Source organism: Numida meleagris, chromosome 5, assembly GCF_002078875.1.
Source record: "Numida meleagris isolate 19003 breed g44 Domestic line chromosome 5, NumMel1.0, whole genome shotgun sequence".
Classification (NCBI taxonomy): Eukaryota; Metazoa; Chordata; class Aves; order Galliformes; family Numididae; genus Numida; species Numida meleagris.
The window spans coordinates 6,655,804-6,669,875 of NC_034413.1; the positions used below are offsets into that span (position 1 = coordinate 6,655,804).

At 43.7% G+C, this 14,072-nt stretch overlaps 1 protein-coding gene across 2 annotated transcripts in view; it reads left to right on the top strand.

Annotated features, from left to right (window-relative positions):
• The window catches only part of HSPA12A (heat shock protein family A (Hsp70) member 12A), a 50,434-nt gene continuing 36,604 nt past the window's right edge, over window positions 243-14,072 (top strand). Inside the window, exons 1-2 of one of the 2 annotated variants that reach the window (XM_021398301.1) lie at window positions 243-997; window positions 12,781-12,866. In XM_021398301.1, coding sequence (XP_021253976.1) covers window positions 970-997; window positions 12,781-12,866 — 114 coding nt within the window. In that variant the 5' untranslated portion in view covers window positions 243-969. The remainder of the gene's footprint in view (window positions 998-12,780; window positions 12,867-14,072) is intronic. The other variant, XM_021398300.1, reaches the window with a different exon arrangement.

The window sequence follows — 14,072 nt, forward strand, 5'->3', positions numbered from 1 at the left end:
GTTCACTGGGACTTTCCCTTGTGCATCGCACCTTTGGTCCTTCTCAAAGGGAATATGGCTGCTGGGAGCAGTGTGAATGGTGCGAGGGCTCTGCTCAAAGCTGTGCACTCAGGGAGGAAACCTGGGGAAAAAACAGGAGGATGTGCTGAGCAAGCATCTGCAGCACACAGGGTTTGCTTCAGGCTTTGCCAGTCCTCCAGAGATTCAAAGGGATCCTCTGGTGAGAGGGCTCAGGACAATCTTTGGGTGGAATTAACAATTTAATGTGAACATCAGTGACCTCTTGAGCCTGAAAGTCAGTAAGGAGCTGCACTGCAGTCAGTGCCCTTGTTTGTTCCATGAGAACTGCAGGCAGCGCTTCCACAATGCGAATGGCTGCTGAGGCTGGAAAATAAGGGAGAACTGGACCCGAGAAGCACGGGAGGGGAACAGGGTAATGCTTTCCCTGGATGCAGGATTACTAATAGGATATCAGCCTTTTATTCTCGGGTTTATGGTGTCTTTGGAAAACCTTTACAGCTTAACGGTGGTCCAAGTGCCCATGGGCGTGCCTCTCTCCCAGGTCCTGCAGTGGTGGGAATCAGCTAATGAGCGGGATCGGAGCTTCCGAGGGACGCGGGACGCGAAAGAGCCCGCTCCAACGGCAAACGAAGCAATGCCGTGCTGTGACGGTAACCGTACGGACCGTGGTTTTGGGGAACCTGCCAGCGATTGCGGAACGTCGCTCCTCTCCGAGCCTCAGCGCTCCTCGCTCCGCCGCCGCCGGGCCCGCAGCGGGGAGGGGCCGCGCCGCCCCCTGCCAGCGACGGGGCCTGGCTGCAGCGGCACCGCCCGCAGGAAGGCGCGGCGGGGTGGGGACGGGAGGAAGCAGCGGAGCCTCCCCCGGGCTGGGCTCCGCGGCCGGCCCATGCCTCGGCGGGAGCAGTGAGCGGCGGGCTGAGGGGAGCCGCGGGGCGGCGGCGGGCGGCCATGTCGGAGAGCGAGGGCGGCGCGGCAGGTGAGGCGGGGGGGGTTCGCCGCAATGCGGGAGCGCTGCGGGGGGAAGCGGCCGAGGCCGGAGGAGGGGAAGCGGGGGCGGAATCCCGGCCGGCCGCTGCGGGGCCCCGCGGGCGGCACCTCGGAGCGGAGCCCACCGCAGCCCCGGGGAGCCGCTGCGGCAACCCGGGAGGGAGCGGGGTGCGGGAACAATGCGGCCGCGGAGGCCTTTGTGGCCGTCCCGCCCGGCGGCCGGGAGGGAGCGAGAGGGCTCGAGTGGGAGAGCGGGATACGGGCATCGCTGTGGTGCGCTGGGAGAGAGCCGGGCGGGAGGCAGCGCTGGGGTGAGGCGCCGGGACGGTGCGTGCGGGTCGGGGGCTGGCAGGGTCCGCGCCCTGCGGGCCTGCAGGGAGGGTTTGACTGCGGTCCGTCGGTGCTCGCACTGCGCCCGGTGACAAGCAGAGCTCCGCAGGGACAGGGATGGTCCCTCCCTGTGTGGGGATGCTGGAAATGAATGGCTGGGGGAAGAACCCGAAGGGCAGTGCGGGCTCAGCCTGGTCTCATTGTGTCTCTCCAACCTTTCTTCCTCACTGAATGGTGCAGAGACTGGGGAAACGGATGCTGAGCCTCGAGTGGTGGTGGTAAATGTACGGAGAAATTGAAAAGACTGAGTTCGTACAAATCACAGAATTGCAGGGGCTGGAAGGGACCTCTGGAGATCATCTATTCCAACCCTCTGCTTTAGCAGGTTCCCTGCAGTAGGTTGCAACAACAAATTTTGGGAATAAACTAAGGGAAAGCTCTTCTGATGAGCCCATCCGGCTGTAAGCCTCAGCACATCTGGGGATGCAGCTCTGTTTCGCAGCTGGGGATGGTGACTCAGATGGGTGCAGACAAGCACCAGCCTCAGGACCGGTCAGAAAACCTCCCTAAGGATTGATTTCCTACAGAAGACGGCAGCCCTCTTTGCACAGAGATCTTCCAGTGGTGCTCAAGAGACCTGTTTTCAAAATTTTCCCTAAAAATTGAGGTTCTCTGTTGGAGAGAAGGGAGAAAAAAGTGTATCTTTACATGGGATTTGGGGAACGCTTTGAATAAAACACCTGAACTCTAGCGTGTGTGAAACAAAAGAGTCGCAGTGTCCATTTCAAACGGCACAAATAATGCTGTTTATAAACTAGTTGAATTTTCATGGTCCTTACTGCATCTTCACCCCCTTCATGTACGTGTTAAGTGCTTCCTGTATCAGTCTGTATAAGCTTATTCTGCTTGAAGGTACCTTTGACAGTTCTTTAGCTGACAACAGGGAGGAACAGAGTGACATTTGTCTGTTAGGTGACAGAGCTCTGCGTATTGTTTTCTGTAAAGTTGCAAGGTTAGTGCAAGGCAGTGTTGAGATTAAGTGACTTGTGATAGAAGGAGAATTTTTCGGGAGGGGTTTTGCTAGAAGACGGAATGCCATGCTGTAAATCAGTGATTTGCTATGCCAGAAATCTTTACGTGCTTTCCGCTCTCTGGAATGCTGAAGCTGTCAGAGAAGAAAGACTTCGGGGATAAAACATGATTTAGTGGGTGTTGTATTGACAGTCCTAGGGCTGCAGCCACTTGCCGCAGCGTAGTACAATGCGTAGAGGAGAGGTCTGTATGTAAAACAGCACAGTGTTGCATGCGGTATCTGCCCATCGCTTACAGCTCCAGTCAGCACAGCATTGCGGTATCTGCAGACTGCTCAGGGTGAGCCTCGATGCAGTTGCTTGTGCCCCTGAGCTGTTGCATGTGGAACTTCTCGTTGTACTGACTTCTGGTGCTGTTCAGCCAATGGATGATGCCCATTCAGCCGATGAGTTCTCCTTTACTGTACGCACCCTGTAAATTTTCAGTTCATTCCCCCTGGGGTGGCAGCCGGTGCCTAGCAGTGCAGGGAGCTGCCCTGCTCTGAGCTGCGGGGTTTCCCCAAAGTTGCGTTAGGCTGCGGGGAGGCCCTGTGCTGCTCAGCGCTCGTGTGCTGCTGGCCCAGAGCTGTGAGCAGTGCGGCTCAGACAAGGCTGCGGCTTTGGATGCAGCTGAAGTCAGCAGCCCCAGGAGGCTGGTGCTGCGCAGGAAGACCTGAATGCTGCCTCAGCTGCAGAAGACCTGATCGGCATGTGTAAATGTCATGGTGTAGGTTCTCTTTTGCTCTCTAACTGTGTCACTGTTGTTGGGGTTACACACGAGTTGACTGGTACCTTGCCTTGTGCTCTTTTCTGCCAAATGCTTTTTACTGTCCTCTGCTATGATGTCACTTATTATATCAACGATTGCACAAAACAACCATCCTTTATGAAAAGGCGTCTTCCAAATACACTTTTTATTTTAAAACGCAGCCAAAGAATCTCTTTGCCTCCATTTTCTGTACCTGAATTAGTTCTGCCTTTTGGTGTTGTGTCAGGTGGGATTTCAGAAGTGCTTGACTCCAAAGAGTGCAACATTTATAGGTTTAGAAGTGTCTCTCTGTGGCTATTTTAGTCTGCATATTGTGAAGAAGCAACTTGGCTTATTTGGGTATTTTAAAAAGCTCTGCTGGCTCTCAGTGGATGATAATGGAAAAATGGAAAAGGAATAAACAGCAGCACACTCAAATGATACGACTTCCCAGGAGGAGAACAGTCGTGACCACAAGTAGCAATGAAACAACTTTTTAGGGGAACTTGGCTCTAGTCCTTTTGTTTATTTATTTAAATGTAAGGTAGGTGTTGAGATTTGCCATAAGCAGCTCAGTGAAATCATGAGACTCTTCGAGTGCTGCATTCAGAAATGACTTCAGCTTCTTACACGGTGAGCTTCTGTGTAACAGTTGTCACTCTCCTGTTAAGCACCCTTGCTAGCTGACAATAGAAGTGGGTAAAGCTCCAGGTTACCATGCTGTCGTTCAGACCTACTCAGCTGTGTTTTCCCACCAGAAAAAGAGAAAGACTTGGAATCTTTTTCAGGAATGAATTCTAAAGTCCGTCAGTCCTGATTGTAATTGGAATGCTTGCTTCACAGATGTTTTATGGAAAAGTGCGCAGCTGGTTTGTAACATGAGGTCACAGATGTTGATGTTGCACTCAGAGAACGCTGCTGTCAAGTATGAACTGGAGGGATCTGCTGTGCCACTAGCATACGTGAAGACTTCATGTTCTCAACTGCAGCAAAGGTCCTGGGTCATCAGATTGAGGCTGCCTCTGCTCAGCCATCGGGCGCATTTTGGTCTTAAAAAGAACATTCCATAGTTCTCATTACTTAAAGTATGTCAACTATGACCCGTTTGCTGTTGTGTTAAGAAACACAGCGATATGCATTTCAAATAAACAAATGCAAGTTTTAAATTTTACTGTAACTATAATTGAAGCAGTAACTTTTCAGCGTTTTAAAATTAGGATGGCAGTGGGTATTAAAACAGGAAATTCCTTCAAAGTCTGCCTCAGAGGGATTTGAGAGAGGATTTTGTGTAAATGAAAAGGAAAACGCAGTCAATTCTAACAAAAAAAAAAAGTAAGTAAATAAACAGAAATACTCAGAACCTGGAGGTCAGCGCTCAGACTGGAAAGCCTTTGTTCCTGTCTTCTGATGCCTTTGCTAGGGACTGCATCAGGGTGTGTCAGGAACACAGAGAGCTGCGTGGGGAGCCGCATCGGCTCGCCCCACTGTTGGCCTGCTGCTGTGCTCTGCTCATGGACAGAAGCTCTGCTGGGTTTGCTCGGCAGTGGTCTGGGTGCGAGGATTGGCTTTGGAAGTATCTTAATTTGCAAATACAAGGGACCTGGAAGGGTCTTCCTCTATTTCTTCCGTCAGTAATTCTTTTGATGGTTTGGTCGGCACTCAGACTGTGCCCTGGAGATGCAGTTTCCTAGGAATTCTGAGAGACGTTTCCATCAGCTTATATTGTTTGCAGTCCAGAAAGAAGCATGCATACGAATGCAGTTTTATAGCAGCAATTTCAAGTAATCTGTGCAAGTTTATTTGCTTTCATCTCAGAATAACGACCATCTCTGTTACAGAAATGTCCCCAGCCTGCTGTAGTTTCCTTGAGGAAGGAGGCAAATTGTTTTTGTGTTGGGAGAAGCAAGCGGCATAGGGATTATCTATGAACTCCGCTTTGATTTGCTCTTTCCTAGATATATTTTACCTTGATAATGCTTTTCAGGACCACTCTCTAGGGGTTGCCTCAATCTCTGTGTGTACTCCGAGGATTTTGAAGTTCAGAGTGCTCTGTGCTCGCCTGTGCTGCGTGGCCTTTTGTCATGAGGCTCTGGATTTTAACTCATGCTTTTTTTCTCCTGTTCCATACGAAGTCTGGACAGTGGGTATTTGGGTATATCCCCCAAGGCTATTTGTCTTTCATCAGAGATAATGAGAACATTAAAATCACAGTTTCTTTATTCCTTTCTTACCACCTTCTTGTCACTGTTTGAGAAATGCGTTCCTGTGACAATTTGATGTTGCAGATTTCATCTTTGAGGTCTCCTGAGGCTTTCGCTATATTTAAAGACCAAAATACCTGTGGTTTTGATAGGCTGACTGGCAACTGGCCCCATTCCCTTGTTCCAGATAGATCCAACAAATTTAACATCGCTTTCTTAAGTTTCCATGGATACCTCACTAGAACACATGCTGTAATCAAACCAGTAGGGCATGCCATTTGCAAAAGCTTTCACTATTGTCGTAATGGAACTGCTGCATTGAAACCCATCCTTTTAGAGTAGCTCTCTTCCATACTCAGCTGTGTTGTGGTTTTAGCCGTAGCAGCCTGTGTCATCTGCTTGTCACCGTGAAAGTGCAGCTTTTCAGTTGGCTGTCTGCTAGGTTGGTGTTGGTCTCTGTGTGATGTGTATGCGTAGTCATGAATGTAGTCCTGATAAGTGCTGGTATTAAAAACCTCTGGAAATTGGTTTTAATCAGGGTCTGCGTGATTTTATGACCTACTCTACAGACCCTAAACATCAGTTTTCTCTCTTCTGTCCTTAGCTTTTCTCCTCATAAGGCATTTTCCTTTAAGCCTGATTGCGAATCTGTTCTGAAGATTGTAAGTTAAAAAGAATAAAGAAACACAGACTTATTTTTGAGTTAGCTGTGAAGTGTCTATCTGATTCTAAATCAAAACCCAGAGACTATAGATTCACAGATGACTTTGCTAATGGATTGTCAAATTTGACACCGCTTCTTGCAGTTGCGCAACAACTAACATTCTCTTATTTTCCCACTTTAGCCTTGAAGAACGTTAAGGGATTCATATAGCTCTCTCTTCTTTTGTTTTTGTTAGTTTGCTTGTTTTTGAAGGGAGAGAATTTATTTCCTCTACTGGACGTGAGATCCAGAAAAACTGAACAGTGATTTTTGTTCAGTCTTTGACTAATCTTCCTTTGAATATCTTGACTCTTAAAAGTAAATCTAGGATTGCTTTGTTTTCAGGTTGTAATTACATCTTGAGCAGATTCTTATGTAGAAACTCGCAATAAAATAGGGAATTCTGTAGTGCCATATTTTTTTCATTATTATTATTTTTTAAAGAAATAAACCAGCCAGCCCACTCTCAGCTGGTAAGTGGTGCATTTCCCAAAGTGACTAACCTCGCACATGCTCTATTCTATGTGTGGTCCTGGGAACTGGAGCATAATCTTATTAGTGCCATTCCTGACAACCTTGCAGTGAACCAAGTAGATGAGGTGGATGATGACAGACATGCTGATGAAAGAGAAGCGGCAGGAGACCTTTTCTAGGAAGCTCTCTTTTCAGAGAACCTAGATTCTGTATGTTGGTGTGGTTTGTTTCCTGTTCTTTAGGTCTTTCTGTTTGGAAGCAAGAAGGGAGGAGGTGAGTGATAAAGGAAAACTGCTTGCACAGGGGCTAATAGTGCAAGGAAGCCTGAAGGAAGCAGGTTCAGAGGAGCTTGCTGAAGAGAGAGAAAGTTATTTAGTATGTGTTAAAGGTGCCTGTAGCATAGCTATTCCTGTGAAATAAATAGAATGATCATAGAGAGTTGTCTTACACTACACTGAGCCACAGAATTTGTTGTTAGCCCACATTTATCACAACATGCATCTGCTAAAGCAAAATGCCTTCTCATTTTGATATCTAAAGCCAAGTCAATTTTGTTCTTGCGGCAGTAGTGCAGAAGAGCTGGAGTTCAGAAGTGAGCAATCAGTGCAAAGCTGCTGCTGCTGAGTTCCCAAACCCCAGGCTCTGGGATGTGAGCAGATTCCGATCATGTGGGAAAAGTCTCAGGTCTGGTACAGAGTTGGCTGAGGTTTTACAGACCCAGTTACGAAGGGTGCTTGATATTTCTGTTGAAGTCCACTTTACTGTGCATTAGTGAGGTCAGATCAAATTAGGTAAGAGCCTACATACTGCCAGAGAGAAGACAGCTGAACTTACAGTGCCTGGCATATTCAGTAGGTTATTGCAAGACCCTGTGCATGTCTTTTGTCTTAAATTAAATTCACAAAAAATAGGTGGGATCTTTTCATTTCCTTTTGCTGATGAGGTGCGGGAAAACGAATATTATCCACAAAACGAGGGATGGGATGAACTCAGGATTGTATTCTGATAGCAATAATATTAAAGACCTGAATGACCTTCGAAAGGTTGATAGCATAGTGAAAAAGTAATACTTCCAGTCAAATTGCAGTCATAATGGGAGGCAATGCAAATGCATAAATGAGAAAGTTCATAGCTCTTAATGAGATGTCTTATTTTTGAGTTTTATCCAAAGAATTGGGAGAGTTCTTGCTTTAGAAAATTACTGTGCTCCAATCGTTTTTGGGGCAATGAATATCAGTTCTTTGAGTGACCCATTGTTATGAAAGGGTATCAGGAAACTTGGATTTGTCTCAGGGATTTGCCGTGGCTGCATTCAGAGAAGGGAAGTGCATTGCAGTCTTCAGCAAAGCAGCTGGATGCCTACTGGCAGTTTAAAACAAAGAGCTCTGATTCCATTGCTGCTAATAGCAGTAGTGACGCTGGGTTCAGCAGAAGCAGGAGGTTCTTACTTCTGATAGGAAATATCTTTTTATTATGCAAGAGAGTCTTTTAAGTGTTTCTTTGTATTTGCTTTTTTCCGTCTCTCTCTTTTTGTTGTTGTTCTATAATTATTTTCAAAGGCCATCTTTGTATTGCAGCAAAATGCTCTAGGTTGTCATGTTACATTTGGAAGCTATGACATTTTGTGCTTAATGCAAAGCAAAGTCTCAGCACAGTGAAAAGCTGAATAAGGTTTTCTTTACCGATGCAGCAGTTGCCAACTAATAGCAATATGGTAAACCCTTCCTTCCCTGTCGTGCAAACATCATTAGCAAGCTTTGCTTGCAGCAAAATGATTATTGATGCTCAAAACGATGCACGATGTTTTGAATGAAAAGCAGTGTTTTGAGTTCTGTTCTTTTGCTGCGTGATGGCTGCCCTACACCCCTATTTCATTCAGTACATCCATTTTTATTTTCAATCCAGAGGTATTGCCCTAATGGAAGAATGAGGAATTTGATCAAGATTTTTGTGTAACCAGCAAACTAAATGAGATCGTATCTGCACGTAGCAGTCACTGTCACTAGCTTCTGGATGGCTGGAAATTCCAAAAAAATTGCCGTAAGATACAGACAGTGCTTTCAGACATATGATCTAATTTTTGGGTGGTCTAGTGCAGAGCTAGGAGATGAATTTGATGATCCTTGTGGATACCTTCCAATTTGGAATATTCTATAATTCTACGTGCAAGTGTTTGATCTGTGAAACTGATCAGTGTGTGCACAGTGCCTTCAGTTGACCTGGGCTTACTGGACCCATAGAGATCACCAGCAATAGTGGCAGGTCCATCTGGTTCATCAGCCAACAAATAACCATATTTCTGCTTGGATTTGGGATCAGGAACAGTAGATGTGAATTACACAAATCAAAAAAGGATTGTTGCAGCTCTTCTTTTGAGACAGGATTGTGTAGGGCAGGAATACTTGGAGTTTGGGAGCTTCTAGAAAAGAGCGTGGTATCTTGATTGTCCCAGTGGAGTCCCCAGGCTCAGCCAGAGTTTCGCCTTCACACAAGAAGTGAATTTCATTGCATTTTAGGTCATGGATTGAAACAAATGACTTTGGGATACTCATTTATATTTAAACATCATTGTGAAAAGACTTCTTAAAATGCTGAAATTACCACCTGAAGCAGGGAGTAGTATTGATCCTATCATTGATTCAGAGAAGCGTAGAAGAGTTGAATTAACAGGCGTTGCGTTTGTGACCACTCCACTAGGATCATATTAACAAAAATTACCTGAAGGTGCATAAACTGGGACATGACATACTTTCCAGGGTTAACAGAGCAGCTGTAGGAGATGCACGCGAGTCCTGAGGCTTTATCCTCCCTGGGAAGTGAGGTCCAGGAAGGTTCAGCAGGAGCACTGCTGTCTCAGCCATCACGTAGCTAACTTGTTATTAATGCTGTGGACTTTTCTTTTACTCTGTGAGTATTCTGGGAATCTTAAACATTGTTCCCTTGCTGCATTTTGTTGTAAGCTAAGTTGAAAAACCAAAACGTGGCTGATCGTTTATTGAAAAACAGGAAAAGCTAAACTGATTAGCTGCTGCAGGAAACCACAGAAAATAAACTCTTGCATGTGTTTAGATAAAAAGAAAGAATAATGTAAATTAAGTCTGCCAAGCCAGCAATTGCGGCTTATATAATAATGGATATGGTTCATTATTAACACAGTATCTGCTGGTGTCATAATTTTACCTCTTCCTCAAGTATTACAGGGTTTTGAAATTGCATAGAAACTTTTGAATTAAAAAAAAAACAACCCTTCCCCCCCCCCCCCCCAAAAAAAAAAGCCCCTAAAAAAAATCCCGAAAGAAGTGAAAGAGAGAGGCTTCTTCTGTGTGTTCTCCTTCTCAACTGTTATCCTTCAGGATGCATTTTTGGGCAGTTCCTTAGGGTAGGACCAAAGTCAGCAAATGCAGTGACATGGTTGAATTAATTCTATACATAGTTAAATTATCCAATCCCCCAGTGTAGGCAGTTGTATTTCAAGTTAGTGTTTACAAGCATTTACTATTGGAAATAAGTAAGTTATGGTTGCCCATTGTGATTAGTCCTGATATTAAGAAATAAACTGTTTTAATGGAATGCAATTTCTGCTTGTGCCAGCATGGTAGCAGCTCTGTGGAATCACTGTAACAGAACGTTTCGGTTCAAATTCGCGTTTGCCCCGTCAGAGGTTGTAGCGTTGTTTTCTGTGATGTTTCTCTGTCCATCCAACAAAACTGTGGGCTTGGACTCACTGAGGAATTCTTGCTTAGCTGGGCCTTGCAGGAGCAGCGCATTACTTAGGTGAGGTGTAACAGTGAGTAATAGTGCAGAATGGTTATGTTCTTGGAAGGAGGTTTTTTTTTCTAGTTAAAAATACTGGTAAATCACAGAGAGTTTAACTTTCCAGCAGAGTTGTGCGGTTGATTAGGATTAGAACAAGTAAACCTTCCCTCAAATTCAACTTCTATGCGTAAGTTTCAAGAGCATTCTGAAACTGAAAGGGACAGCTATTTTAAAGATTTAAAGATGAAAATACCTAATTCTGTTTATTATCTTAGGTAATGTTTTCTGTGGGTAGCTGACGGCCCTCTGGTCTGTGCTTAATGTGTTTTCATTGCTACAAGTTTTTGTACTTGCAGATATGGCAGATGTCTGTGTGTGCATTTTATACCTCTGGATAATCACAAATTAAGTGGGTCAAATGCATTCTGGATAGAACTGTATCCAAGTTAGTGTGCTCTCATTGGATGGATATGAATATCACACTGGTTATTTAATCACTGCTCTCTGAGAGACCGTAAGACATATGTATTGCTGCACAGGATTTTATGAGTTTTTTAGAGATGTATAAATAGCTTTTCAAGGCAGACAGAGTGTAGGCTGATAACTGAAGACAGGCTGCCAAATAGAACGCTGAAACGGGAGTGCGGAAACAGGTAAAAGAGCTAACAACAAAGTGGAACGCTGAAAACACAGATAGAATTTTGGTAGAAGTAGTTTGATGTCTACATTTTTGTCCTCTGTAGATGTATCCTAAGAGGGGAAATTTGGCATATTGTGAAGATGTTGAGTCACCATTGTGATGTCCTGATCGGTTCAGGCAGAATTGCTTCTGGTTCTGATTCAGTCAGGAAAGGCAGCGGGATGCAAGGAACCTAATTCTTTTCCTTAGGAAACTAAGGAAATGGATCCTTCTTTTTCTTCTGTTCTTCAATTCTAAGAAAAATGCTGTGATGATGGTACAGAAATAAAACTGTTTTGCAAAGAGGAAGACATTGCACGCGTGGATAAGGATGCTGATAACAGCATCTGATCCAAATAGAGCTTGATGAATCAAGCAGATTCTCTGCTGCCACAGGCAGATTCTGTGCTGCCTATGGCTTTTTGTACTGTACCACAAAGGGAGTAATGTAATATATTCTTGAAGAACTTTGTGTGGGGAATATGAATGTTCTACTTTTGCTTGTGAACATCAAACTCAGCATACATATGATAACTTTTTTAAAAAAAATCATTTTTTTATGAGCAACACTAAGATTTGGAGGAAGATTTTCCTACGAGCAGATTGTTCCATAGTTGCCTACTCTAAAGCATCTTCACTGAAAAACAGTGTATTTGATGACCAGGAACAACAGGACTCTTTATTAAGTAGCTGTAAGGTCTTTTCTTGCCGAGCAGCTCCTGTGCTAGCTTAAATTAATGGTCTGGCTCATCAGTCTTAACTCTCGGAATTCCTTGCCATACTTACATGTGCATTTTGTTGTGTGATACATCCAAGTAGGCAGGATAAAAACATGTTGCAATGTCTTGTTTAATATTTATTATTCATTTTTAAAGGCTTACTAAATAATTCTGCTGTACATATGATTAGCTTGTGTTATAAAGAAGAGAATTTAGTAAACTCTCAAGGCTTAAATCTGGGAGCAGCGGGGAACGAGCACGTGCGGGATGTATTGGCACCTTTATACATTCCATTCTGTTAAGTTATTGCAGTTTTCATGAGATAGTCTATTACGTAGAAATCCATCTGAATCATCAATGCTTAATTGCTTTAAGTACTTTCTTTTCAGTCATCATGGGGTAAATATAAGAAAGGAACGTACAAATAATGCATGACAATATTTTTCACTTGTTTGTGATGTTCCTTTAAATGAAATTTCAGTATTGTGTGCAGGATGGAAATATTTGTTTGATGATTTGTTAATAATGCTTTCCTTTTCCCCAGCTGGGTTCTGTCCTGCAGTAATACTAACAGCTGCAAAGTGTTTCAGTGCAGAGTGTATTGAAGAATAAAAACAGAGGCAGTGTGAGGAAAGTTTAAGAATAAAGGTTCATAGGGGAATAATTGCAACTTATTCTTACTGTGTTGTCAAACAGTTATCAACGGTTCTTTTTCTCTTAAAATTAGTCTTTCCTTATTGTATCTCAACTTGTGTTTAATTTCTGCATTCACATGTTTAAATCCTAGCCTAGTAATGTAAGTGTATGGTATAAAAACCATTTGTATTAGCTGGGACTTCTCAGTATATTGAGGAGGGCTTCTGAAATTGTACATGGTGATTTAAGAGGTGAAAGAATTGAAGTTAGTCAGGAAGGCCAAACATTTTGAATGCAAAGCTGCAGTTTGGCCTTAGCATGTTCGAAGGGCAAAAAGTATCTTTTATTAGGAGGTGGCTTTGTTACATCAGGAAAAGTGCATAATATTATGTGAAGCAGTTATCCTATTCTACTTATTCTGCTTACTGACACTAAAGAATTTTTGTTTCCTTTCAGATGCAGTTTCCACATCTGCTTACTCATCACCAGCCAAAAGTTTGGGAGACCCTGGGATCACTCCGCTGTCTCCGTCACATATCGTGGTAAGGGCAGTTGTTTTGTTGGAAAGCTGTGATTTCCTCACATGCTGATCCCTCTTACACTATCCATAGTTTTAAATGAAATTTTGATCCTGCTGGAGTTTCTGGTGCAGCTCCCATTTGTTTCTGTGAGGTCCTGGTTTCCTTTTCTCTCCTTGCTGAGCTAATAGATTTGTTCTGTATATTTTTATATTAGAGCGAGGGGTTTCCTGATCCTCAGCGTTCCCAAGTTATGTCTTCTCACCGATTTGTTTATGCAGGCTCTTAAAAAACTAATACTGTTAAAAAAAAATAAAGTATATATATGATATTCAACACTATAATCTAAATTCCCAGGGAAAAGAATCTTCTCCAGCAGATAGAGAAGCTCAGAACATTGCTACTTTAATTTCCAAAGGAAAATAGCTTTTAGAAGCAAGCAAATGTTCCACAGAGATAAAGTGTTTTAATCTTATACACTGTTTTTGTTTTATCAAAAAACTCCTGTTAAAATTAAGTTCCATCTGTTTTTAAGGTCATCTGCATCATCTATAACACATATATGCACAGGGTATTTCTTGCTATCACAACTGATCATGTTCAGGACACATTGCTGTCCTTGTCCGTTTTCTTGCTTAGCATTCTAAAGTTTTGAGGACTCCTCTTTGGGATTTCCTGAGTTGTTGCTCATAATTTTAGCTTCTCTTCCTTTCTTTCTCCATATATTCTACAGCTTTTACTTTTCCCATGCCCATGATTTTGTATCCTCTTCATTAGATTTGCCTCTTTAGGTCCCTGAGGAAGACCTATAAACACATATTCCTCTGATTGTAAATATTTATTAGGAAAATCCAAATAAGTCCTACATTATTTGCAACGAAGCCTTATTGTGCTCCTTTCTCCATGTTAAATATCAAGCCTATGGGATGATTTTGGAAAGTGTAGGGATACAACAGAAAGGCATTGGAAGGAGCAGGCATGAAGCTGCAAAGCTGCGGGGTGTTAATGAGGAAGATGGTTGGATGCTACTTTAGAGCGAGGACATTTGGTGGTTCCTCAGTAAAGATAACAATTGCTTGAATATTTTTGAGAGTACAGGCTGAACACTAGTGGGGGATTCAAGCAGGACCTCTGTACTTAAAGGTCAGCAGTTCTGTCCCATGTTAGTTTTTCCAAAATGGCATGTGTGCAGGTGGGTGTACTGCCCTCCTTCACCATCTGCCTGCCTGA